Source organism: Ambystoma mexicanum, chromosome 2p (genome assembly GCF_040938575.1).
Source record: "Ambystoma mexicanum isolate Mex_15411 chromosome 2p, UKY_AmexF1_1, whole genome shotgun sequence".
In the NCBI taxonomy this organism is placed as follows: Eukaryota; Metazoa; Chordata; class Amphibia; order Caudata; family Ambystomatidae; genus Ambystoma; species Ambystoma mexicanum.
The window spans coordinates 1,225,905,970-1,225,932,104 of record NC_090923.1 but is presented as its reverse complement, the minus strand read 5'-3'; the positions used below and the strand labels follow the sequence as shown (position 1 = coordinate 1,225,932,104).

General features: G+C 45.6%; 1 protein-coding gene across 5 annotated transcripts in view; it reads left to right on the top strand.

Moving 5' to 3' along the window:
* The window catches only part of LOC138567368 (uncharacterized), a 963,890-nt gene that overhangs the window by 232,421 nt on the left and 705,334 nt on the right, over window positions 1–26,135 (top strand). For 4 of the 5 annotated variants that reach the window (XM_069645508.1, XM_069645512.1, XM_069645509.1 and 1 more), the window contains 3 exons: window positions 6,108–6,170; window positions 8,574–8,732; window positions 10,293–10,410. In XM_069645508.1, coding sequence (XP_069501609.1) covers window positions 6,121–6,170; window positions 8,574–8,732; window positions 10,293–10,410 — 327 coding nt within the window. In that variant the 5' untranslated portion in view covers window positions 6,108–6,120. The remainder of the gene's footprint in view (window positions 1–6,107; window positions 6,171–8,573; window positions 8,733–10,292; window positions 10,411–26,135) is intronic. The other variant, XM_069645510.1, reaches the window with a different exon arrangement.

Sequence of the window (26,135 nt, the reverse complement as noted above, 5' to 3'; positions counted from 1 at the left end):
CAACCCCCCAAGATTCTTTCAGCTCCGTAATGGCTTCTAAAATCTGATGATTATCAGCCGCTGTGATGCCCTCAGCTTGCGCCATCGGGCCTTTGGGTGCGATGGCCGCAGGAGACTGTTGTGTTTTCGCAAAAATATCCATTGTGGGTTGTTTGTTCTTATTCTTGCTCACGGCCCCTCGCGCCGCCATTTTCCTTCAATGGGTCTCCCTATTACGATTTAGCGTCCGCGTATCTCCCCAACCGTCTTTTCCGCTCTTATCGGCTGTTGTGGTGATCTTCAGGCAGTCGCGACATCCACCTCCTCTCACCACTGCTAGTTGCTCCTCAATGCCAAGCGAGCGCTTCTCGTGCCTGTCGTGGTGCTGCCTTTTCACACCTCTGCTGCCCTCGGGCTCCTGCCGTCCGGGCCAGCACCCAAGCTTTCGCGACCCAAGGCCCACCGCCCCAGGGGTTTTGCTCCTTCTTCACTTCGCCATCGTCGTTCTTTCCCCGTGGAGGAGCAATAGGACATTCTCTCACCAGATGTTTATCCGAGGCGCAATACATGCACAGACCAGTATGGATCCGTCGCATCCTTTCTTGATGGGTAATGGGTCCATGGAAGGCTCCTAGTTGCATAGGTTCGGGGTCCTGGGTAGAAGGAACAGTAAGCTCTGCTCTAGGAGCATGTTCCGTGCTGGTCTTTTGGAAACTCGCCTTAGACTTCTTTTTCTCTGCTCTTCTTTCTTGGATTCGGAAATCTATCTGTAAGGATAGGTCCATAAGAGCCTAGAAGGAACTTGGGCGGGCCACCCTTGCTAGCTCATCTTTTATTTCTTCGTTCAGCCCCCTTCGGAAGAGAGTAAAACTAGCTTCTGGAGACCAGTCTGCTTCCTTTACAAGTTGTTTGAAACGAGTAACATAGGTGAGCATATCCAGGGACCCTTGTTGAAACTCGAGTAGTCTCTCTTGAGCACTGTACACTTGTTCTGGGTGATCAAACATTTCCTTAAGGGCTCTCATCGCCTGAATTGACCGGGGGGGTTGCCCAAGTCAATGCATTCCCAGTGAGGTGTGAGATCATAAAACCCACCTTTGCTCTAGGAGTGGAGAAATAGTAGGGTTTGAAGGTGAAGTGAACTAGGCACGAATCAAGGAAGGCGCAGAGAGTCTTGGAAGAACCGTCATACTTGTCCACTATTCCTCCCAACAACACACTTTCTTTGTCGCTGAATCACGTGATAGAACTAACTGCTTTAACGCAGCGTTCTCTGCCTTGAGGTTCTGTACCTCTATTGTTAACTCCTGCATGCCTCGCATGAGGTCTTGAATGGCGGCTTCCATCTCTGTATCTGTATCGTTTTTAAGGCATCTCAATCTGTCACAAGTCTCTCCCCGTCTCACCTGTTTATGTTGAGTACTTACGACCTTCTGGGATTTCTTCTTTTTTACGGTCCGGGATTTGTATAGACCCGAACGCTGATCTTCGGCGTCCAACGTGAGGATAGCGGTTCAGTTTCCAGGAGCGTTCAGAAAGTCCAGGGTAACACCAGGAAGCAAACAAGTTACGAATGGAGGCACGGAGGACCGTGACTTGAGCGCAGAAGGTTTTCCAGGAGATTGGAGAGGGTAGGAATAGGACAGGGAATCAAGGAGCTGGGAACAAGGAATCAAGCGAGAGCCCCGATCAAACTCCGGCAAAGCACGTCCGACTACAAGTAGGGGTAGCGTTGAGACGCGCAGAGCCGTGGGGGCGTGTCTCTTGTTGTAGGATGAGCAGCGTGGAACGCATAGACTGATCCGGAGCGTTCCTTTCCGAGCGGCCATGTTGGAAGGAATACTGCATGCAATCCTCTGTGAGTCAGGGACCAGGAGGACCAGAAAGGACGTAGACGACGGTTCATGACAAACACCACGCCCTCCGCGTGATACATTGTAGGAGGAGCGAAACGGACGCCAGAGTCGCCATGGTAACCTGTGTCCATTATATCTATGGAATCGGCAACGGTGTAGAAGAAGCGGAAGTTTAGACGACCACACAGACAACGGCCCCTTACTGTTTACACACTGCTTCAGGTTCTGACACCCATACCTAAACTCATCGGCACTCCCACTCCCTCCTTCCCTGCTGCTCTCTGGCCGGCCTCTCTGGGCCCTCTTCCTACTCCTACCTGCAAGGCAAAAAACCTTGGGGTCATCTTCGACTCCACACTCTCCTTCTCTCCTCACATATCCGACGTATCTAAGAAGTCACACTACCAGCTACACCTCCTCAGAGGTATCCTTCCTTTCCTCTCCTTCCCCCAGAAGCTCACTGTCTCTAGAGCCCTGGTTGTCTCTAAGCTGGACTACTAACAGCCTCTATCTTAATCTGCCCGCCTCTACTCTCCGCCCTTTGCAATTCATCCAGAACAGGACTGCAAGACTTGTCCTTGGCCTCAAGCCCAGGGACCGTATCTCTCCAGGACTGAAATCACTACACTGGCTCCCAGTGACTGCGAGGATCAAGTTCAAAACCCTCTGCATTGTCCACAAGGCCGTCTGGGGCCTTGGGCCAAAATACCTTCAACTCTCTCTTCCTAAATATCTTCCTTCTCGAGCTCTTCGCTCATCCGCCTCCAACTCCCTCAGGGTCAGCCGCTTCTCCAAACAACGAGTTGGGGGCAGATCTCTTTCCACTGCAGGGGCCTCCCTCTGGAACAGCCTTCCTACCTCCCTGAAACTTGAGGAGAACCACCTCCGGTTCCGGAAGCACCTCAAAACCTTCCTCTTTGCCTCTGCTTTCTCTCCCCCTCTCCCCTGCTAATACTACTGAAATTGCACTGAATCTGCAACTGGGCCATTCACCGTTCTCGGCCCAGCCACTCTCCCCTGCACTGCCTCCACGGCAACCCCTGCACTACGGGACTGTGTCTGTATCCATACAGCCCCCCTTCCCAGCACTTGTCTGCACTTACCTCGCACTTGCCACCAGCTGGCCCTTGTTATTTATCCTGTATGTTGTATGCTTATAACCCTGTACTGCACTTCCCCTCTCCCTTTCCCCCATGCACTTTTCCCTTCCCCTCTACCCTTGCACTTGCGCGATCTGAATGACACCTGGCCTAGTAAGATCGTTGTCTGTCTCCCCTTGTCCCCCCCCCGCCTCGTCGCGCCTTGAAACACTTGTGTATAGGCGCGTTACAAATGCCTTATCATATCATATCATATCAATGAATGGGAAGGGTTTGAAGTAGAGCGAATCCTGATACCTAGCCATGCAGGTCTTTGCTTCCGTTGCGCTGTGTTCTCCTTCTCTTCCTGCTTCAGGCAAGTTAATGTCCATATAGTTTTTGAGGAGTGCTCCCTGCTCTCCCCTTCTACTGTAAATCTCCCTGATGCCTCTATCTCCTCTGCCCCTGTTACATTGTCTGCTTGTAGCAGGTATGGGAACCCCTGGTCAAGTTTTGGGTCTTCCATTAGACTCCATAATGGGTGGGCCACAAACATCAGTGAAACCATTTCTCTTTCTGGGAAGCGTCATGTTTTGGCAGTTGAAAACTTGCTACACTGTGGTGCTTGAAGTCCTTTCCCATTCAAGGTTTCTTCTTTCCTGTTGTTTACAGCGGCATAGTTGGTGTAACCTTTGTTGGGACCAAAGGTTTTTGGTCCATGCTTTTGGTCTCTGGATGGTGCTGCTCCCTGTGGTTCACTGGCTTTTAGGTTGGTATAAGGTGTGTGATGCATGCAGGTAGCTGTAGTTGTTGGGTCTAGCATCAGGATGACACTCTGACATCCATGGCTCTGTGGGACCATCTCAAATATTAGAGAGGGAGACATGGCCAGGACAAGAGGGTTCTTGGTAGCACGAAATAGCTACCACTCGGCAAACAAAACTTCAAACATGCTGGGGAGACAGGTGCTGGGTGTCCGGTCCTGCCTTCCAGGTCCGCAGAGGATGCTGAGTCACACAGATCCCTCAAGAATGCTGGACCAATAACTGATTAGAGACCCAGTTGAACAACTAGCACTCCCAAGGGAAAAGGGGAAGTGGATAAAATAAAAAACGACAGACTTCTACTCCTGGACAGCATCAATCTGTAGAGAAAAGAATAAGGGTTAACAGATATTCAAGCTTCCAACACTTAACTTCACATATCTTGCAACCTTACATAACACATACCTGCCTAACCTCCATTAATGACTTGGAGGTTGAAGTGTTCTGGATTCTCATTTTCCTTATAAGAATAATTGATCTTGTAACACTTCTTTTTGTGTGGAATTATGTGATCCTTTTTAGAAATGACATGTCTCTCAATCTGAGTTCACAATCTTACATTTCTACTCTGCTTGAGCAGGTGCTTTCATGGATTAAAATGGTTCACAGTTAAACCTGTAGTCAAAGATAACTTCCTTAAACCAACACAAACAACTCTTTGCTTCAGTTCTCCTTCAGATGAGACGGCTGTGTAAATGCGCACAATAGCAAGACTTAAAGTGTTTATGTGCATGAGAAAACAGTCCTAGTCTCCTTCTACCTTCGGGCTTATGAACTGATTGAAAGCACTGCTTAACATTCTAGTGCGCAAGCGTGGTTTCCGTTCCGCTTCCCATTCATGAGGAACAGCTGCACACATGCGCACTGTTTCTTTAATCAAAGCGTCCCAAATGCGCTAATGTGAAATCCTTCACTGCTTGAACAGAACGCTCATGCGCGAACACGCTCTGATCTAAAATACCCTCGGAACAAAGATCAGACGCGCGTTGCGGAGCGAAGACTTCTACACAACATTACTCTCCTTTGCGCATGCGCGAGTAGACTCGTAATGCTACTGCAACCGGCACTAATCAGTCACAGCTGCGAAGTCAGGAATGAAGACTTCCACACGACGCAACTCTCCTTCGTACATTCGCGAGTAATGTCGTAATGCTACTGCAGCCGTCACTAATCAGTCACAACTGCGCAGTCGCTTCTCTGAAGGGAGCCGCTGCACCCTAAATACTGATAAATTCAAAGAGTTCCATTTCAGCATTTGATCATCTCCGGAAGGGAACTTCAATATCAAGTGCACAATTAAATGTAGCTGATCTTTCACAGAGGTTTCACCCCGAGGATGACATCAGTTACTAAAGTCTTTTAAAAAGATGAAGTTGCAGGCAGACGAACTAGAGCAAATATTCTCAAAAGTCTCTCACTGAAGTTAACTAAATACCTAGTTCACTAAATACCTAAAATTAAACAAACTTGAAAGTTGAATTGACTCTTCTCATGCTTTAAAACGCTGCGCTCCCACCATTAACCAGCTGAGCTTGTCCCACGCAGATCTGGACCACAGGAATTAGTAAATCAATGGTTTCTCCACCTGTAATTCTCAAAATGGGCCTGAAACCTGGAAAATCACTAAAACAGGACCTTCCTGCTTGAAGGTGAACAATGAAAGGCAGTTTAGAACCCAGGTAGAGGTCAGAGGTTCCTGATCCCTCCAATTAGAAACCAGCACCACCTCCTCCATGTTGGCTTGGAGAGCTCTCACTCTGATGAACAGTAGTTAAGATCAACAAACCAAAAAGTATTTCAACATCTTATCATTCAGACCTGATTATCAATCAGGTTTAATTTATCTTCACATTACCAGAACTCAGAATTAAAATACTTTCTCAATTCAAACCCCCCCATCCACACCTGACACTAAAACCCATCAGACCTGACACTGGGTTCCCTTTCAACTCCCTCTGAACACCCCTGGCTCCGGTTGTGCCCTAGAAGCATGCCTACTCCAGATTGAGAGGGTTCTCTGTGCTGCTCTGATAAGGTAATACCCAGTATCCTGTCAAAAAATGTACTTCTTTGTTCAGTACATAACATGCATTTTGAACATGCGCCTTGGAACCAGTTCTCTCCCTTCCTACATTATAGCATTGGTTATTGATACTCACACTCTTTGACCTGCTTCTGTGTGCTGACATCTTATACAGTGAAATAGAGCCACAGCATGGAATAAAATGCATAACATACTGTATTTCCGATGGAAGTGTTGCTACAGTGCATGCATGTGGAAGAAACTCCCTTTGGGGGGTCTTTTAATAGCTATTCAGATGGGTATCTTTGCTGGCCATTGAGATGTTTCCCTCTGTGTCTTTTCTCAGAAAAGGTGACAACATGGAGTCAAGTAACCCAGAACACAGCGGAGATGCATGTGCCACCAAACCGTAAGTGGTCCTCATTTCAAACCTAGCCTGCACGCAGTACTTCAGAAATCCATGTAGTTAGGCCCAGCCTACATTATGAAACCATACTCTGTGTGGGAATCGTACCACTTTTCCAGTGCCTCTGTGTATTGACCTGCAGAATCTCTTTTACTTGAGTACAGAAACTCAAACGCTGCTTTGCTAATGCACCTCATTTCTGACCTGCAGCATCTCCACTATTTCAGCACTAAGACCAACAGACCGCTCAGACAATGCTTCTTGGAGCCCCAGAACCCTCAGTTTTTCCAGCATGGAAACCCACATATATCTCTACCAGTGCCCCTCACTTCTGATCTACATATTCAATCCATTCCAGTCATATTCAGACACAGCTCTGCCTTAGCAGTTCAATATCGACCTACAAAACCTATTCCTGTTTCTGTAATGAGACCCAGAGTAACTCCTCTGTGATCCCCATGTGTCATGAGTTGCATTCTTAAATCAAATTGACCACAAGGAACTTAACTCCGAGGCTATAGACATTCTCCATAATACCATCAGCATCCCTTCACAAGTGGCATTCTACTCCTTCCATGAAAAGAGACCTACGCTTGTTGGCCTTCAGTGTGGGCCGCACACCCTTGGTTCCCACTGGGAGTTATTTGATTACTCAGAATTCCTTTAGTAAATCATCACTTGTAATACTTTGTAGTTTTTCAATTGTATAATTTGAATCCTCAATTATGTTTTTCTTCACCAAATATCATGAGTATAATTCCAGCAAAATGTTTCTGAATGGCCAATGCATTTCAGATTCTTATCCTTCATCAGGGCCTAGTCCGATACTTACTTTCAACTACAGATCATATAAACAGTGATCACAAGTTACATTGCATTGGTTATCACATTATTATCAATGACAGGGTACCCACAAAGAAAAACACACAACATATACGGAGACAAGTAAAGAAATAAAGACAAATTCAATAACATCTGTTAGTTGATTCCTTATTGTCATCTCTTATGTACACGGCAATATGTTTATCATTCTCTTCAGCCTGTTCTATGTCTATGTTCACACAATTTGTGTTCATCCAGTTATTACAGTCTACATGTTTCTATCCTTGTGATAGCCGTATACATGTATAAAAAATGTTAATGCATGTGATCCTCCACTTTCACCTTTTGTGTGTGCTGAGACGTGGTTGATATGCAATCCCAATAAATAATGAATGAAATAACCATTGGGAATAAGTACCTATTGGGATTCCATATCAACCACATCTCAGCACATATCAACCACGTCTCAGCACACATAAAAGGTGAAGGTGGAGTATTGCATGCATTAAGAATGTTTAAACATGTATACAGCTTGTATACAGCTATCACAAGGATAGAAACAATGTCGACTGTAACAATTGGATGAACACAAATTGTGTGAACATAGAAATAGAACAGGCTGAAGAGAATGATAGATACACATTTTGCTGTGTACATAAGAGATGACAATAAGCAATCAACTAACAGATGTTATTGAATTTGTCTTTATTTATTTACTTGTCTCCCTATATGTTGTGCGTTTTTCTATGTTGGTACCCTGTCAATGATAATAATGTGATAACCAATGCAATGTAAATTGTGATTATGGTTTATATAATGTATAGTTGAAAATAAGTATTAGACTAGGCCCTGATGAAGGATAAGAATCTGAAATGCATTGGCCATTTAGACACATTTTGCTGGAATAATACTTACGATATTTGGTGAAGGAAAACATAATCGAGGATTAAAATTATACAATTGAAAAACTTCAAAGTATTACAAGTGATCATTTACTTAAGGAATTCTTAGTTATCAAATAACCCCCAGTGGGAACCAAGGGTGTGCGGCCCACACCAAAGGCCAACAAGCTTAGGTCTCTTTTCTTCAGTCACAGTTTGTGCCCAACACGGTGGCACACAACGGTGCGCCGCACCCCACCAACCATCTCAAATCAGAGGAGTATCTTTTTACTTGAAACCACTTAAACATACCAGAACTAAGCGGTGCCCGCTCACACATTAATAATTCTACTCCTTCCATCCCATTCATTGTTCGGTTTAAGGGCAGGTCCACCACGGTCAAGTTCGCTAGTTGAGCCTGGTTAGTGTGTGACCAGACTGCCTCAGTGCAGGAGATCAAGGTGCCATGATTTGACATCATTTGTTAAGTTCCCTGGTATAAAGTCTAGCTTGGTAGTTATGCTTGAATTGGATTCCCAAATAGATCCCATTGAGCCAGTCTCCTTTATTGGAGCTCCGTCTTTTTGATCTATGCTTCTTCGCATAGTACAATGGTATCTATTTTGTCACATCCACTGTTCCTGGCATGCCAGAGACTGATGTGTTTTCTCATGAAAACTCCTATCAACATTTGCTTTCGTAGGGCACAACCTGCTCAGCAAAACTGGATCCTAGAATCCGAGGACATCAAAAGGAAGCAGAGGCAGGAGATCAGCAACCTGCAAGAAGCTTTGGAGAAAGCCGATGAGGAGAACATCCAACTCCTGCGGGAAAATTCCTGCCTTAAAGTTCACAACAAGAGGTATACGTGCATGCTTGTAACTGCAGACAAAGTACACTAGTCTAGTCAGAAGTGAGGAAGTACACTATAGGCAAATGTGAGCAGAGGGAGTTTGCGACATACAGTGGGGGGCAGCGTGTGAGTGAGTGGAAAACACATGGTACACAGTTCAGTGAGGGATAGATATTTGTGGAAAGCGTGAGTGAGAGTCATAGCTCAGAAGAGTGAGTGAACCAATAAGATTCAGTTGTATGTTGGAGAGGTGAGTGATGAGACATGTGAGGGTGGGCTTAGTGAGCATATTGATACAGCAGAGGGATGCGTGAGCAAGTGAGAGACATACAATGCAGAAGTGAGTGAGGGACATTGATCCCTGGGGTAATTTAGCAAATGGGAAAGTCAAATAATTAAGTGTGTGAGTCGGTAAGTTAGAGATATATGATGGAGGGGTGAGTGAGTAAAAGAAATACATTTGAGAAATGACTGAATGCAAGACATAGTGGATGGGTGAACTAGTGAGATAGATGCTCTGCACTGGTGAGGGAGTGCAAGACATACAGGACAGGTGAGTAAGAGAGATATACATTGGAAGGGTGAGTGAGTGGAGAACATACATATGGTTGAAAACTGAGTGTGTGACATACAGTGGACAAGTGAGTGAGGGGCATACAATGGAGGAGTTAGTGAGTAACCAAGTGAGACAGAGAGTGGAAGAGGAAGAGAGAGAGAGCTAGTATAGGGATAGCATGTAGTCACTAATTCTATGTCTATATAAAAAACCTTGGATTCCTGCCTTTGAAAAGATATTGGCCCTTATATGAGTTTGGTGGTAATTTCACTGCACTACCGCCAAAAGGAATTACCATTACTGCCACTTGGTCCTGCAGATCTACTACAGGATTATATGTGGTGGTAGGTGGTGTAAGTAATTCCGATGATTGTGCCGATTTTTTGGCAGTAAGGTGGAGGATTTACCTACAATGATGATGAAGGTAACTCCTCCACTTCCAGGCCAAACTCTGTATTTGGCGGAGTAGTAAAAGTGGTGGTAATTCCGTTACCACCACTTTTTTGTCACTCTGCCAAACTCAGAATGAGGCCCTTTGTCTTTTCTACGTTTCCTCTTTCCTAACATCTTCACTTTCTACATTTTCATCTGCTATATAATATGATGTTCACCTGTCTTCATCTCGTCTATATCATCTTCTCTCTCTCTCTCTCTATTAAGGCACCATGTTTGTTTCTTTCCATTTACGGTAGGAAAACATCTCTGCCTTTCTCCATCTCTTCTATGAAATCATGTGGATTTTCCTTCATCCTTTTGATCAGAGTGTCTTCACCTTAATCTTTTCCATCTAGGTGCTTCACATTTCTGCATCTACGTGTTCAGGATATGTGCCTCTTTCAGGAATCTCTGCCTTTCCCCAAGTCTGCTGCCTATCTTCTTTCCATCTCTTCTATCTGACTATGTCATCTGTTCTATATTCACTGGTTTGTACACCACTTCAAAACCTAATTGATTACCCTTCACCTCTGAGATGCTAAAACGTAGCCTAAATAACCTTGTTTCCTTTTCTATAGTCTGCAGCAGGTTTCCTCACATTCAGAAAAGTTATTGGAGGAGCTGGAGACAATGAAGCATGGCCTCACTGTGAATACCAAAACCATTCAGGACTTAGAAGCTCAAAAGAAAGAGCTGGTAAGAAGCGAGGAATGCATACTTGACAGCCACATACAGCAATATGTGATATACTGTGCAGTTGTCTCATCCTAATCACAATACCTAAGAAGGAAAGACTAGGCCATACTTTGTGAACTTGCATGAGATGTAATCCAAATACAAAGAGTGAGAGGAAGTTGTCCACTTGACTGGGTTGTGAGCGATAAGTATGTCATATTGCCTTTACAATCGTTCCAGCACAACACATGCTCCCAACTTGTTTACAGAGAGTCCCCAAACCTGGAAATATATAAACATTCATCGCATTAACAATTATTTTATTTTGCCTGGCTCATGCATATTGTGTTTTATCTGAAAAACATCCAAAGCTTCCTAATACGTATTATGTTAGGAACACAAAATGCTCCAGGGGAGTGATAGCTAACATAGGATAAGATAAGGGGGGGCTTTAATGACAAAAAACATCCTAGCTAGTGGTCTCTCTTGTTCATAAGAATTGTTCTAGGCATTGTATCTCCTAACTGAGCTGCAAATAAGACATATTTTTTGCCCATCCTGATAAATTCCATTTCTTTACAGTATCTTAGAGTTGACCCGCTATACAACTCTACCAGTTTCTGTCTGGACTCAAGGATGGTGAATTGCAGTGTCAATATACATGTTTTTTTAGTTGATTTCAGCAGCATTGTCCTCAATTACAAAGTGGCTTGATCGAGGAGAGCCAGGATCACACAGTGAAAGATTTTAGGAATATTTAGTGGTATTACAAACCGATACTTCGAATGGATAGTGTCCTCCCACGTATTTCTCATCTTATGATTAATATCTCTCCTGCTTTGCTGCTTCAGAATTTATTTTCGACAAAGGGCGATGTGCGCAGTGTCGTCGAGCTGATGTCCCTCGAGGGCCTCTGTTCAACGTTCAACGTCATCATCAGTATAAGTAGCGCATGCAGCTCTGTTTTTCTGAGCTAACGCTTTGAGTTAATTACGACGCTCTTCAGTGAAAGATTTTCGTTAGACTATGGGCCTCATTATAAGTTTGCCAGTCTGGGAACTACGGTACCAGTAAGCTTGCCAGTACCGCAGTTCCCAGACTGGCAAACTACTAGTTGTGCCCGCGGGTGCCTTTCTGCCCGCCAGGTCGAACCTGGCGGGCAGAGTGGCACCCGCGAGCACAGCATGTCGGATGCACCGGCACCATACAAAACGGTGCCGGTGCATCCGGCTTCCCCATTCCCATTGAGCCCTATGGGGCTCAAATGCGTATGGGGAAGAATGTTTCCCGGGGGCCCAGGAATGGGCAAATACTGGGTCTGGAAAGGCCATAATGACCCGGTAATTGCACATTTTTGGGTGCCTGAAAAAATAAAATACCGGCGGCAGCCGTGCCTGTATTCCAGGATCGGCTACCGCCAGCCTCGTAATGAGGCTCAATGTGATCTTCTTCAAATCCATCGACGCCCAAGTCAGCTCTTGTCAGGCGATGACCGAGAAGGCTCCCAAGGAGCGTAGAGTTAAACTGGCGGTCGGGAGGTTAGCGTTGAAGTCACCTTTGAAGAGGGTGGAAAAGACCGATGAGTCGAGGGATTCTTCCCGATGCAAAAAATCAAAAAGGTCCCAATTGGGGAGTCGATCGCACCATTCTACGTCTTCTTCCTCTAAGAAGGCCAAGAAGAGGCATCATAGGTCACCTTCGACCTCCAGTGATTCCTCGTCGGAGGTAATCAGGTGTCCTTCGAAATCCGATTCCCCTGCAAAGTGGGATGCATTTCGTAGTGAGATGAGGCGAATCTTCGAGAAGGCGGCCTCATCCACCTAGAATGAAAAGCAAAAGAGCCATGCCCCAGTCGCTCCGCATAAGGACAACAAAGGGAAGTCGAAGAATACATCTTCGAAGCTGAGCTTAAAGCGGGTGTCATATCGAGAAAGTTCTCGATCCGACAAAAAATCGTCGAGAGCTTCAACGAGTCGAGGACCTAGCCCATCTAGGGTTTCGGCGAAGAAGCACAAGGCATCGAAAACTACAGCGTCTTCACCGACCCTGTCGGCATCAGAGCCGTCAACACCAAAATCGATGACGACGCTGACTAAACAGACTCCGATTTTGAAGCCATACTCAACGTCTTCTTCAACATTGTCGAAGTCGTTAACAGTACAAGACAAGGTCTACAAGCCTTTACCTAAAAAATACTATTTTAAGTCTCTGCCAGCTATATATGAGGAAGATCAACCCTCTGATGACAATACACCACCTTTTGGTCTACAGTTTGGCACCCCCAATGTGCCAGAGGAACTTCTATCTGACGAGTCCAGGCTGAGAGATTTATATGATAATCTCCAGTCAGCTAGTGGTTTGGATACCTCGCCAGAGTTAGAGTTTGGCAGACCTGACCCCTCTGAGCATTCTGACTCCTCATACAGAATACTTATGGGGAAGGCTATTGAATTTATGGGATGGAGTAGGCCTACTCCATCTTTCGAGCAAGATGATATGACTGACTGTTATGAACCGTCAGACGTGCCCCTTTTGGACTTCCTGGTCCCTGACACATCGGGGCTTACACTCTGCTGTACTTCTAACATGGCCTTTAAACACAGAACGCAGTCTACCAGCTTTCACGTCAGACGTAGCACGTTCTATAAAGAGGCCACGCCCCCGCGGGTCTCAACGCTACTGATTGCTGTGGCTAGACGTGTGTTCCGTAGTTGCCTTCGCTAAACTCTGTTGCTTCCTGGTTCCCGGACCCGTGTTTCCTCCTCCTATCTTCCCCTCCTCCTTATCCTGTATCACGGAGTCCGTGTACCCGCCTCCGAGTACTCCTCCTGCGTTCCTGGACTTCCTGGAGTTTCCTATCGGCCCTGGACGAAGAACGCTGAACGAACGCTGGAACCCAAAGACGCGCGTACGGGGTTGTACAAAACCCGAACCGTACGCAAGAAGACTCCTTCCAAGAAATCCAGCAAGCATCAAACACAGGTGAGAAAGGGGGAAACCTGTGACACTGACATCTTGGACCAAGGTCCTCAGAAAGACCCAATTTTACCTTTCCACATGGCACTACAGAAAAGAATCTCTGAAAACTGGGAGACCCGGAAACTGTGGCTGCAGTAAATAAAAACTTTGCAACGAAGTACAGACCTTCCAGCAGTGACCCGGAATATTTTACCAAGCATCCCACACCTGAAAGCTTGGTGGTTCAGGCGGCTACGTCTGCCAGCCAGTCAGCTTACCCATCCATCCTTCCCAACAGGGATGATAAGAAAGTGGCTGCCTGGGCACGAAAAGTTTTCACTGCGGGTAGTATGGCTTTGAAATCCACTAATGTGACTTGTACATTGTCTAGATTTACGTTTACCCTGTGGGACTGTAATGCTATGGCGGCTGAAAACATCCTGGAAGGTGAAGAAAGACACGGCATCCTGGCAGTCATTAAAGATAGTAAGGAGGCTATGGGTGAATGCCTCCAGTGAGGTTTGGATAGTGCAGACAGCATCAGCAGATCCATGGCTGCTAGCACAGTGTTGCACAGATTTGCGTGATTGAGAAAGTCGGGGTTTGCACCAGATGTGCAGACAAGACTGCTCAACATGCTCTTTGACAGCTCGAGGTTGTTTGGCAGCAAGGCAGATGAGAGTTTGGAGAAGCTGCTGACCTCAACGGCGGCAGCTAAATCCCTTAGCGCCGCCATTAGACAGCCTCAACAACCCTATTCAGACTCATCTTCAATCATTGGAAGAGGAAGAGGACAAGCTAGTCAAAGGGGTCAGAGAAGATTCCCTTGTGGTGGACGAGGAAGAGGTGCTAAGTCAGCCCAAGCAGCACCAACTTTACCTTCAGCCGCTGCTTCAGCCGCCTCTAAACCACTCTGAGGCCTTGACGCACAAGACCCCGGTGGGAGGCAGACCTTCTCTGTATCTGAACGAATGGCGGGGCATTACTTCTGATACTTGGGCATTGGAAACTGTGGCCCGGGTTTACTGCCTTCCTTTTCAAAAAAGACCTCAGGATCATCCACTGGGAAACAACTATGTCAAAATTCCGGATCCGCTCCTTCTGCAAGAAATCTTGACCCTGCTACAGAAAGGTGCAATAGAACATATACCTGTAGCGGAGAGGAACAAGGGTTGGTACTCCCCGTATTTTCTAATCCCCAAAAAGGACGGAGGATTGATACCCATCTTGTACTTAAGAAACTTGAACAAGTTCCTCAGGAAGGACAAGTTCAAGATGGTTACCCTTTCTCAGATCCTTCAGGCTCTCCAACTCCAAGACTGGTTGGTATCACTGGACCTTCAGGATGCTTACTTTCATGTACCAATCCATCTCGAGCACAGAAAGTACCTGAGGTTTGGCGGTTCTCATGATCAATTTCGAGTTCTGCCATTCGGGCTGACCTCTGCCCAAGGGTTTTAACCAAGAAGTTGATGGCGGTGGTGACAGCAATTCACAGGAGTGGGGGGATGTTAAGGATTTCAATCGGGCGACACACCTTGGTCTTAGCCTAGGATGTAGCGCACAATTGGAATGTTTTCTCTTTATTTTCTACAAATTCAATTTGAGATGGCACACAACCCACCTCACACCCCCTTTTACAAATAACCTGGGTCAGAATGGACCATGAACCAGGCCGGTTGGTGGGAATGCAATATTTATTTGTTTTAAAATTCCAAGAAATCACACAAATTTTAATATTGGGTAGCAACCACCAATGGGGTGATAATTACAATGAAAACCACTGAAGTACACTTGCATAACCTTCTACAAGAACATATCCAAAGCACAATTGAATATGAGCACTTTTTCAATTGAGATAGATAGCACCAGAGTTAAGATTTCCCCCTGCAATGTTCCTTCAACCCACAATAAAGCGAATTCTGAGTGGATAGAAAGAAGCAGCAGCTAGTCACGGATATGAGGCAGCAAATAGAATCAAAATCTGAACTTCCCTCACAAAATAAGAGGCCCTCTGCAATGGCATAAAATGATACTCGGAAATGGACAAATAATTAATCAATGTGCGGTTAAATTAATGAGGCAAAAATGATTTCTCACAACATCAGTAATGTATAAACCCTAGCAATCACAAGGCAAAGTATCAACAAAGGCATACAGTTCAAAAGCAAATTGAAAGTAAGAACACGATGCAGCCGGAATCACACGTGGGAAAGTTGAATTTTTTTCTCGATTGCAGTTTTAAATGTCAGTCGGTTTTAATGAAAAACGGGTGAAATACTCGGATTTGGAATGCGGTTTTTGGGTTGGGCGATAGATTCACATCACAAAAACTATATAGAGGTAATAGGATGGCTATAGCTAAAGAACTGGATGAGATTTGCAAGATAAAAGGAGGTTCAATTTTGGTACAATAAAGCTGTGAAAGAGAGAAAATCGAATTGGAAAGAACAAGACAGATTTTGCTTATACTAGTTTTAATGGCTTAGAAAAGAGGAACGCCACCCGTGAATATAAAAGCTACGCTGCAGTTATAACCCTTCACGCATTATACCTCTGTTCTTTGGGGAAAATTAATTTATTTAATCAAAATATTGCTAAGGAGTTACAAGATGGAGTAAATGAAAGAATGGCGCTAACACTAGGAAATCATAGACAAGATGCACAAAGAATTCTGACAGTTGGACAAATTACCAAGACATGGATAGGATTGCTTAGGGAGTGGAACAAAGACAAAAGGATCAGGATGGGGTAGGCTGTGTGTTTCTATGGGATGGGGAAATACAGTGCACGCTTGAGTTTAGGATATTGGAACAGTCAACCGGGTTCTGGTCACCGCATCACGGTCACCCCCTACAGCAAACAGCTGGGCAAGTCTGGTCGCTGGATGCTAAAGATACAGCTGGGTGCAGGTAGTGGACAAAAAGCCGGTCTGGTCACAAATGCTCCCCAAAAGGGTACCACAGCTTTTCCCCTTTGTTAATGGGATTTTTAGTGGGATTTTCTGGATCAAGGCCTTGCTGGGATAGGGTCAGCTATGCTTTGGTCTTGTAGTGGAATCTGGAATCTGGCAAGATGAATGTAGAATATCAGGAACGCAGGTGCTGGAAATTCAGAAGAGAATCTGTGAGCTCCCAACCTTTATATAAAAGCGTGTGACATCATAGAATTATATCGTAGGGCAGTCTTAGGCTGGGTACGCCCCAAACAACTTGATAGGACAGAGGTCATCGTTAGCGCCCTCCTATCATTTGATTGGACTCTTAGAGACATGACATCAGCTTTATGATGTGGGTTTACTATGTCCAGAACCTCCCACAGTTAATTTCTCCACAACCCAGTTTTGACATAAATGGCCCATTTTTACCTTTGTGGCATCTTAACAAATTACATAGGCAGATTACATATTTCACGCAGAGCGCGCCAGTCCAACTCTCCAGCTTGTAAGACTTTGTTTTGTCCGCTTAACCATTTTTTGTCGTTTTCAGTAAGAAATATTCGGCCTAAAATTCTATAACTTTATACATATGTATAGATTATTATTAGGCATATCAGTATTGAATTTCAAAGTGGCATCCTGTACACTTTCCTTAGAATGTGCAATTCTCTGCCATTTCTGTTCCCAATATGGCAGTGAAGGCTACAACGTCTTAAATTAAAAACCACAAAATTGCATTTACACTGTTAACTTTTTACGTTCCTGCGAAGTCTTGTTACCACTTATACTAGAGCTCCTGGACCAAGTGAAACATGCTCAAATCTACACAAAACTGGATTTAAGAGGAGCATACCATCTTGTAAGAGTAAAAGAGGGAGACGAGTGGAAAACGGCATTCCGCACGAAGTACGGCCTCTTTGAATACTAGGTCATGCCCTTCGGGCTATGCAATGGCCCTGCGGCGTTCCAATTCTTTATGAATGATGTACTCCGTGAACTACTGGACGTTTGCGCTCTTGTTTACATTGACGACATTCTTAGCTACTCAAATTCCATGGAAGAACATGTAGGCCATGTCCGGGCAGTCTTAGAGAAGCTTCGACAACACCAATTGTATGCCAAGTTGTAAAAAGATTTTTGCCATGTAACCGAGGTCGAGTTTCTCGGTTTCATGCTCACACCACAAGGTATACATATGGGTACACGAAAGATGGATGCAATCTGCCAGTGGCCATCACCAAAATCCATGAAAGGAGTGCAAAGCGTGCTCGGATTTGCCAACTTTTACCGTCGGTTTATACCTGGGTTTTCCCAAAATGTACATCCAATGACCTCCTTGTTAAAGAAAAATCAAAAGTTCCATTGGTTGACAGAAGCTGAAGAAGCCTTAAAGAAGTTGAAACAAGCATTCACTACAGCACCAGTCCTTCGACACCCACGACCAAACCTACCTTACATAGTTGAGACAGATGCTTCAAAAATCGCCATTGGAGCAGTATTGCCACAACAAGACCCTGAAACAGGACAACTACACCCGTCACATTCTGGTCCCGCAAATGTTCAGCCCCTGAGTTGAACTACGCAATCACAGATAAGGAATTACTGGCGATTAAAGCAACATTCAAGGCCTGGAGACATTGCCTTCTTAGGGCGAGACATATGGTCACTGTCCTCACGGACCACCGTAACTTGCAATACTTGAAAACCTCCAAAGCAGAATCCTCGCGTCAACTTTGTTGGGCTCTCTTTTTCGTGGAATACAATTTTGTTATCACTTATAGACCTAGAGTACGCAATGGCAAAGCAGACGCTCTATCACGCATGAGTGAAGAAAAAGATGCTTTTACAGCATCCAACCCCGTGGCCATAATTCCAGAGGAAATGATCCAAACCAGAATAGCTGCCGCCACGTGTGTGCATGACAAAAGAACCAGTTTGCAATCCCAGATGGATAAATCAACACAACAGGAATGGCTATTAAAAGGTGACCAGTACACCATCAAAGACAATCTACCATATTTCTAATGACGATTATATGTCCAAGACCAAGAACTGCAAAAGCAAATCATCACAAATTAACACGATTCATTAGTAGAAGGACACCCAGGAATAGCCAAAACTCAGGCTAAGGTAAAACAAAACTACTGGTGGCCAACCTGGCGAAAAGACATCACCCAATTTATTGAAACCTGCGGTGTCTGTGCACAATACAAGTCTCAGAAACTGAACTCTACTGGCTTACTACATCCCCTAACAGTACCGCCAGCACCTTGGCATACCCTGTCGATGGACTTCATCACGGATCTTCCACCCTGTAATGTATACAACACCATATTAGTCGTTGTGGATTATTTTCCAAAATGGCCCATTTCATCCCACTGAAGGGACTCCCAACTGCGTCAACTCTCGCATCTGTGTTCCTGGAGCAAATTGTTTGATTGCACGGATTTCCATCAATATTAGTATCTGATTGCGGAACTCAATTTGTTTCTGCCTTTTGGAGAAAGTGTTGTACGATTGCCAAAATCGATCTCCGGTTGTCCACAAGCCATCACCCTCAAACTGATGGGAAACTGAACGAACCAACCAAACTTTAGAGCAATATCTCAGGTGTATGTTGAAACAGTCCGAGGATTCTTTGAAAAATATACTCTGGATAGCTGAGTATGCATACAACGACTCAGTTCACGCAAGCACAGGGCAAACTCCATTCTACACTGTGCACGGAAGACATCCGAGGACATGAGTATTTGATCCACCTGATACCCTGGAAATGCCAGCCATAAAAACACTTGCATAAAACCATTACTCAGGTTCTTAAGGAGGCAACAGAGCATCTGACCAAGGCTAAGGAAAGACAAAAACTGATTGCTGATCGACATCGGAAGGAATCTCCCGCCTACCAGATTGGAGAAAAGGCGTGGTTAGCATCCAAATATAATCCCCTGAAGGGGCCAAGAGCTTTCCGCCCAAGATACCTGGGCCCCTATACTATAAAGTCCATAATCAATCCTGTTGCCATGAAATTGGAGTTACCATCTCACATGAAAATTCACCCCGTATTTCATGTCTCTCTCCTCAAACCAATGAAATCGGATAAACGGCTTTGTTCTCCGCTAGAGCCTGAAGTAATATATGGAGAACCAGAATATGAAGTCAAATCCATCCTGGACTCCAAGGTGGTTGGATCAAAATTGTATTACCTAATTGACTGGAAAGGTTACGGACCTCAAGACCGAACTTGGGAACCCAGTGAATATGTCCATGCTCTGCATTTAATTGGACCTTTCCATCGCAATAATCCCACCAAACCAGGACCGGGAGGAGAACCACCCTTGAGAGGGGCCTTGAGGGGGAGTGCTGTCATGGTCATGAAGTCAGGGGCACAGGCATGCAGGGGTCGCATGCACAGGTAACCTGGGTGGAAACTGTCCTGGCGCCTCTGGCGCCAGGCTCATGAACAAAAGTAAACAAGAACATCCATTTAAAACAAAAAAGCTTTTATTATGGACATAGCACTTCAGATGCATTAACCTTGAACATTCCATCCATTAAGCAGGATGCATTAACCTTGAACATTCCACCCATTAAGCAGCCCCAAGTGTATTCTTGGGTGAGGCTGCTAATTGATTGCCTTAGCACGTGCTCACTGTCTAGGAGTGGTAGGGTGTGGCTGGTAAGCCGGCCCTAATGGGCGTGCCCACGATCTCAGCTGTATAAGCTGCCTTGATCCTCAAGACAGAAGCTTTGCGTTATTCTGCACCTGCAAGCATTGTAACGCTCACCGTCGCCTGAGGTCAGACTTACCTATGGGAATCCTGCTTCCTGGACATCCTGCTTCCTGCCAGCATACTCACCAACTGGGGGAAGCTGTTCTTACCTGTACATCTCTTCAGCGAAGCAACTATTCATCTTTACACTTTCCAGAACGCTGAAATCTTTATCTTGGCACCGCAGCACGACACGCTCCATCGTCAACAGCAGCGCCTGCAAGGAAAAACAGAAGACAAGGTTAGACATCGAAAAAACAGTCAGTTTAAGGTTGCGCTTCGCCATACTTCACGCTTTTCCTTAAGCCATCACTTACCAACTGTCGAACATTGCGGTAGCATCCATCTTCTATCCGGCTGTGTCTGGCGCCTCACGGCTGCATTGAGGCCACATTTCCATCTAAGGGAAGAACACAGAAGAGAGACATTGTTGCAGGCCTTAATAGGAGCAACATATAAAGCCATTAAACAGAACGAACAGCATCACAAGAGCTCATGAAAGACTTACCAATCATAAGGAGAAACATAGTCGCAGCTGGACTGGACTAATCCTTATCAGGGATCAGTGAAGGAACTAAATCCCATTCAACGCGCCCCTGCCAGAAGTAGCAGGACGGAGAGCTTATCTTCCATAATTCACAGGAGCAGTATCACCACTCACAGCTTTTCTACTGAGGGAGAGGCCTGAAGGGGGTGATCCAAGTTCAGTGAGGGCTGCAACCGTCCCCCAATACCTCAGCAGAAACCAGGTGAGCGTAACAGCCCATAGAGCTAGGATTTCTTTAAAGCCTTGATTTTTGACATTTTGTAACCCAAAAGTTAATCGTTTTCTCGCACGGCTGAAAGTGAAGTTTCTTAGATTTCCCAGATTTGGCTTGACATTAGCCTGTCATTCGGGGATAATGCTCTCTTCTGCTGAAGCACAATGTGAATATGGATGGGCATGGCAGGGCCTTATTGATAAAAGCAATGTGATATGGAATAGATGAAAATAGCATCAGTGCAGCATCCTTTTTAGTGTAAAATATTCCCTTTTCAATGGGAACTTTTTGCAAGCAGCTGAGCAGCGCTGTTTTTTTTTCAATTTGCTTCTTTTGGTTCACCCAAGAACACACACTGACACTTTTCTCGGTGTACTCCCTGTTCCAACTCGCCCAATAGGTGTTTGGCAAGATGGTGCAGCCATCCTTTTGTTGCTGCCAAACGCAGTTTTGATGCAGCTCCTTTGGTGCTCCAAGGAGCCAGCACAGCCATTTTGCTGTTGACTGCAGAAGCGCAGCTTGATTATGGTTGGGAATTCTGCTGAGTGGGTCAATGTAGCCCACAGGGATTCACGTCTACCCCTACCTGGACGACTGGCTGATCAGGGCTCGTTCACCCGAGCAAGCCCGAGAACATCTCAGCGTAACCTGCCACTTGCACCACAGACTGGGCTTCTCCCTCAATTACAAGAAGTCCCACATGATACCATCCCAAAGACTCCAATTTACTGGAGCAGTCCTGGATACTTCCTCTGGGAAAGCCTTGCCACCCGAGGTGAGAGCTCAACACATTCTGCAGATGGTTACCAAATTCCAGAGTGCTCAGCATCTTCCGGCCTTTGATTTTCTGAGGTTGCTCGGTCTTACGGCATCCTGCATTTTCCTGGTGCCAGAGGCTCGCCTGAGAATGAGATCCCTCCAATGGGCTCTCAGGACTCAGTGGCCCCAGTTCTCAGGCAAGATGTCGGACCACCTGCAAGTTCCGGGCAGAGTTGCTCAGGACCTTCTGTGGTGGGCTTGCAAAGACAACATTCTCAAGGGAGAATCGTTTTGGCAACCATGGCCGGAGATAACGGTAGTGACGGATGCCTCACTCACGGGGTGGGGAGCCCACACCAACGATCTGATAATCATTGGTCGTTGGTCTCCATCGGAGTCCAAACTACACATACACCTTTTGGAGCTGAGGGCGATCAGACTAGCGCTGAAAGCCTTCCTGCTCTCTGTACAGGGAAAGAATGCCCTGATAATGATGGACAACACGGTGGCCATGTACTTCCTCTACAAGAGAGGAGGTGTAGGGTCACTACCACTGTGCAGAGAGGCAATGCAGCTCTGGTTCTGGGCAATACAAGAAGGAATCTGTCGGCAGTTGACCTAGCCCGAAAGCAGAACACGGCTCTAAACAGGCATAGCACAGACTCCCATGAATGGGAACTAGCTCAGGAAGTCCTTCAAAAGATCTTCACCCTTTGGGGAACCCCTCAAGTGGATCTGTTCGCGACCAGTGTGAACCGGAAGTGCGAACAGTACTGCTCCAGGGAATTTCCCCCAAGAGGAGCTCTAGGAGACGCATTCATGTTGGACTGGGAATTTCCACTCATGTATGCGTTTCCTCAAATCCCCGTCATTCCTCATGTGATCAGGAGGTTGAGAAAGTTTGGGTAATCCATGATCCTAATTGCTCCGGATTGGGCCAGGAGGACATGGTACCCGGACCTTCAGGACATGTCCATCTGCCCTCCAATACGTCTTCCACATAGAGAGGATCTTCTCTCACAAGAGGAAGGTCAGGTTCTCCATCCAAAGGTCAAGACACTCAGCCTTCACGCATGGTTTCTAAAAGGCTGAGATACAAGGATTGGGACCTCTCGGATGATGTAATGGAGATTTCGCTTTCGGCCAGAAGGCCAGCATCTAAATCTTTGTACCTTTGCCGTTGGAACAAGTTCAGCAACTGGTGCAGGGATAAGAGTGTGGATCCATTTCTATGTGACACAACTACAGTGCTTTCCTTTCTGTTACATTTAGCAAATCTGGGGCTCCAGATTGGAACTATTAAGGGTTACCTAGCAGCGCTTTCCATTTTCAAGGAGGATTCATATTTTAATATCCCTCTGATTGTCCAATTCTTGAAAGGCCTTACTAATGTATACCCACCTGTTCCATTAAATGTACCTGTATGGGACCTTAATCTTGTGTTAAAGTTTTTAACATGTATTCCCTTGATGCCTTTACACTCATGTCCTTTAAGACTCTTGACATTAAAAACCGTTTTGCTTATTGCAATAACGTCAGCCCGCAGGGTAAGCGAGTTGCAGGCTCTTTCTTGCAAACCTCCTCATACGGTATTCCATAAAGACAAAGTTATTCTCAAGGTAAAGCCTTCTTTTTCACCAGTCTCTGACCTCCACTTGTCACAAAAAATTACCTTACCAACCTTCTATCTACCTCCTCATCCAGGAAAGGAGGAAGAGAGGCTACATATACTGGACCCAAAAAGGGCTCTCAGTTTTCATATATCCAGAATGGCTACATTTCACCAAGATGACCAACTATTTATTGGCTATACTGGTCCCAAATTGGACCTTGCGGTTACTAAACAAACAATATCCAGATGGATTCTCCTGGCTATTGGTGTATGCTACAGATTAGCGGCAAAGATCTGCTGGAAGGCCTAAGGGCTCATTCCACAAGGAGCATGGCAACCTCTGCTGCTCTTCAAAGAGGTGCCCCAATCAAGGATATTTGTTCAGCGGTCACTTGGTCCTCTATCCATATATTAGTAAAACATTACTGTCTGGAAGCTGTTCTCCATTCGATCCATGATTAGATCTAAATTTAATTGGCAGTCCCACCTCCAAATTATTACTGCTTTGGGAGTCTATCATAAGATGAGGAATACGTGGGAGGACACAATCCATTCGAAGAACAAGTTACTTACCCCTGCTAACGTTCTTTCGATTGGATTTTCCTCCCACGTATTCCTCATCGACCTCGCTCAGCCTACTCCGCCGTACAATTTACGTGTTCTTACACTTTGCGCTTTCTGTGAGCCTACGGTCTTGGGTAAGCCTGGTAATTCCTATTCAGAAGGGGAAAACAGAACTGAAGCCAATAGGCGCTGCATGTGTTACTTATACTGATGATGACATCGAACTGAGACCCTCGAGGGACATCGACTCGACGACACTGCACACAGCGCCCTCTGTCGAAAAAAAAAATCCAAAGCAGAAAAGCTGGAGAGATATTTATCATAAGATGAGGTGGGAGCAACATCCAATCGAAAGAACGTTACCAGGGGTAAATTCCCCACCATCACAAGTTAATTTATTGAATTTATGCAGCTGCTCTACTACTGTGAGTTCTTACCCTTTAGGCCAACACAGAGCTTCATTACAAGTTTGGCGATATTCTGGTGGTAAACTCGATGGAATACATCCAAACAGAATTACTGCTACTGCCACTTGGTATGGCGGAATTACTGCCAGATTACAAGTGGTGGTGTGGCAGTGTTAGTCCCCATTTATGGAGCCCATAAGACTCCATGGGGATTTAGCTGGAATTTCAACCAGCGATAATTCCACTATTTTTGCTGATTGTTGGTGATAAGGTGGCAGAATTACCTCCAACATTTTGCTGGAGGTTTTTCCTCCGCCTCACCAACACAGTTGTAGTATAGCAGTGCTGTAATGCAGCAGTAATGAGTGTCAAAGTCTGATCAGATCCCTTGAATGACATGTCGCTATCAATCATATGATAAGCCAAGTTGTAAAAACTACCATCTTGGTACATTTACCATTCAGGGAGTTGCTTTTTGGAATGACAAAAACCGTAACATGTTAAGTGGCACTGATATGTGCAATTTTTGTTTGCCAGTACATTGAGCTGCACGTCTCAATCGAGTTCTGGTCTGGGGAAAGGAGAGAAGATAATGTTGTGGCTCCACTCCTATAACATTGAATGGCTTAACTATACTCTGTTCATTCCAAGCATATGAACCTAAAGTTCCTGTCATGATGCCTACCCCCGGGCATCCGGATCGAGTCCATCACCCGGGAGCAGGCATCCAGATATTTATCAAAACGCCAACATTCCCGGCTGGGGGCTGTTGGGGTTCAGTCCTGGCGCCTTAGACGCCAGGCTCATAATAGGAATCAGTCATAGACATTACTTACCTCATGCAGACCATGCTGCAACTGAATCCAAGCCAACGTGAGGCTTGAATGGGACTATTTTGTTACAGGGACTATTTTTTTTACTCGGTTGTGGTTCTGGGGAACTTCTTACCTGGAACTACTTTGGAGGCTATTTAAACCATGCCCGATCAGCAGCACACGCTTCGCGTTATTCTGCATTCTGCAGCGTAATGCTCACCGTGCCTGCAAGCCTGCATCCAGTCTTCTGCCACGCCCGCCTCGAATCCGTAGCTCCTAGGAAAAGGGGAAAAGAAGGAGAAAAGGTTAGATAACGAACATCATTTTATTTCCTTACCTGATTCCGGACCCATCACGTCTCCGAGCCTGGAAAGAACATTATTCCAACACGTGTTGCATCGCCAGCTGCAGCACTGCGTTATACTCACCAGTCCACAGCATCTTTAAACTCAGCGCTCTCTCCATCTTTTTCGTCGTCGAACTCCAGCATCTGGGGAAAACCAAAGAAACAACAAGGTGAGCCCGGAAGCCGACAAATATCATCACTTAACATAGACTTATCTGATTTATCACCGGAGGCATTACCCTTTAACATGCCACATCTTCATATGCCGCACCTATAAAGGGAGAGAAAACAACAAATTAAACTCAGGCAACTTTACCGAACAGTGTTGGGAAATACAGACTCTTACCCAAATGCCATCAGCTACCTCCAGGCAATATTCTTTTGCACCCAGTGCAATTCTAAAAAGGGAATGGAACAAGAGTGAACATCGGACATATTGAACTTTATAAGCCCCGGAGTCAATAGCCGGAACTCCTCCAGTACTTTCAAGCCAGTGAAGTAACTGGTATCTACGCGCCCCTGCATGCCAAGCATGATGGAGAGCTCATCATTTAAACACATAAGGTGAGCTTACTAAAAGGAAATATCAGAGGTGACTAGTGGGGAGATCCGGAGCAGCGGGGGGTCCTTGCTAAAATCCACAGGTGGCTAAATCCCTTTCTCCACTTGCAGGAGAATACTTCTTCGGGTCAAGCAGACGAAACTAGGCGGGCCAGTCCAAACAGTCATCTCTGCACTACGGATCACGTTGGTGGAGACCGCAGCTGTCCGGGTCCGACCGACGCCCCTGTGGGAACCAGGTGAGCGTAACAGAAC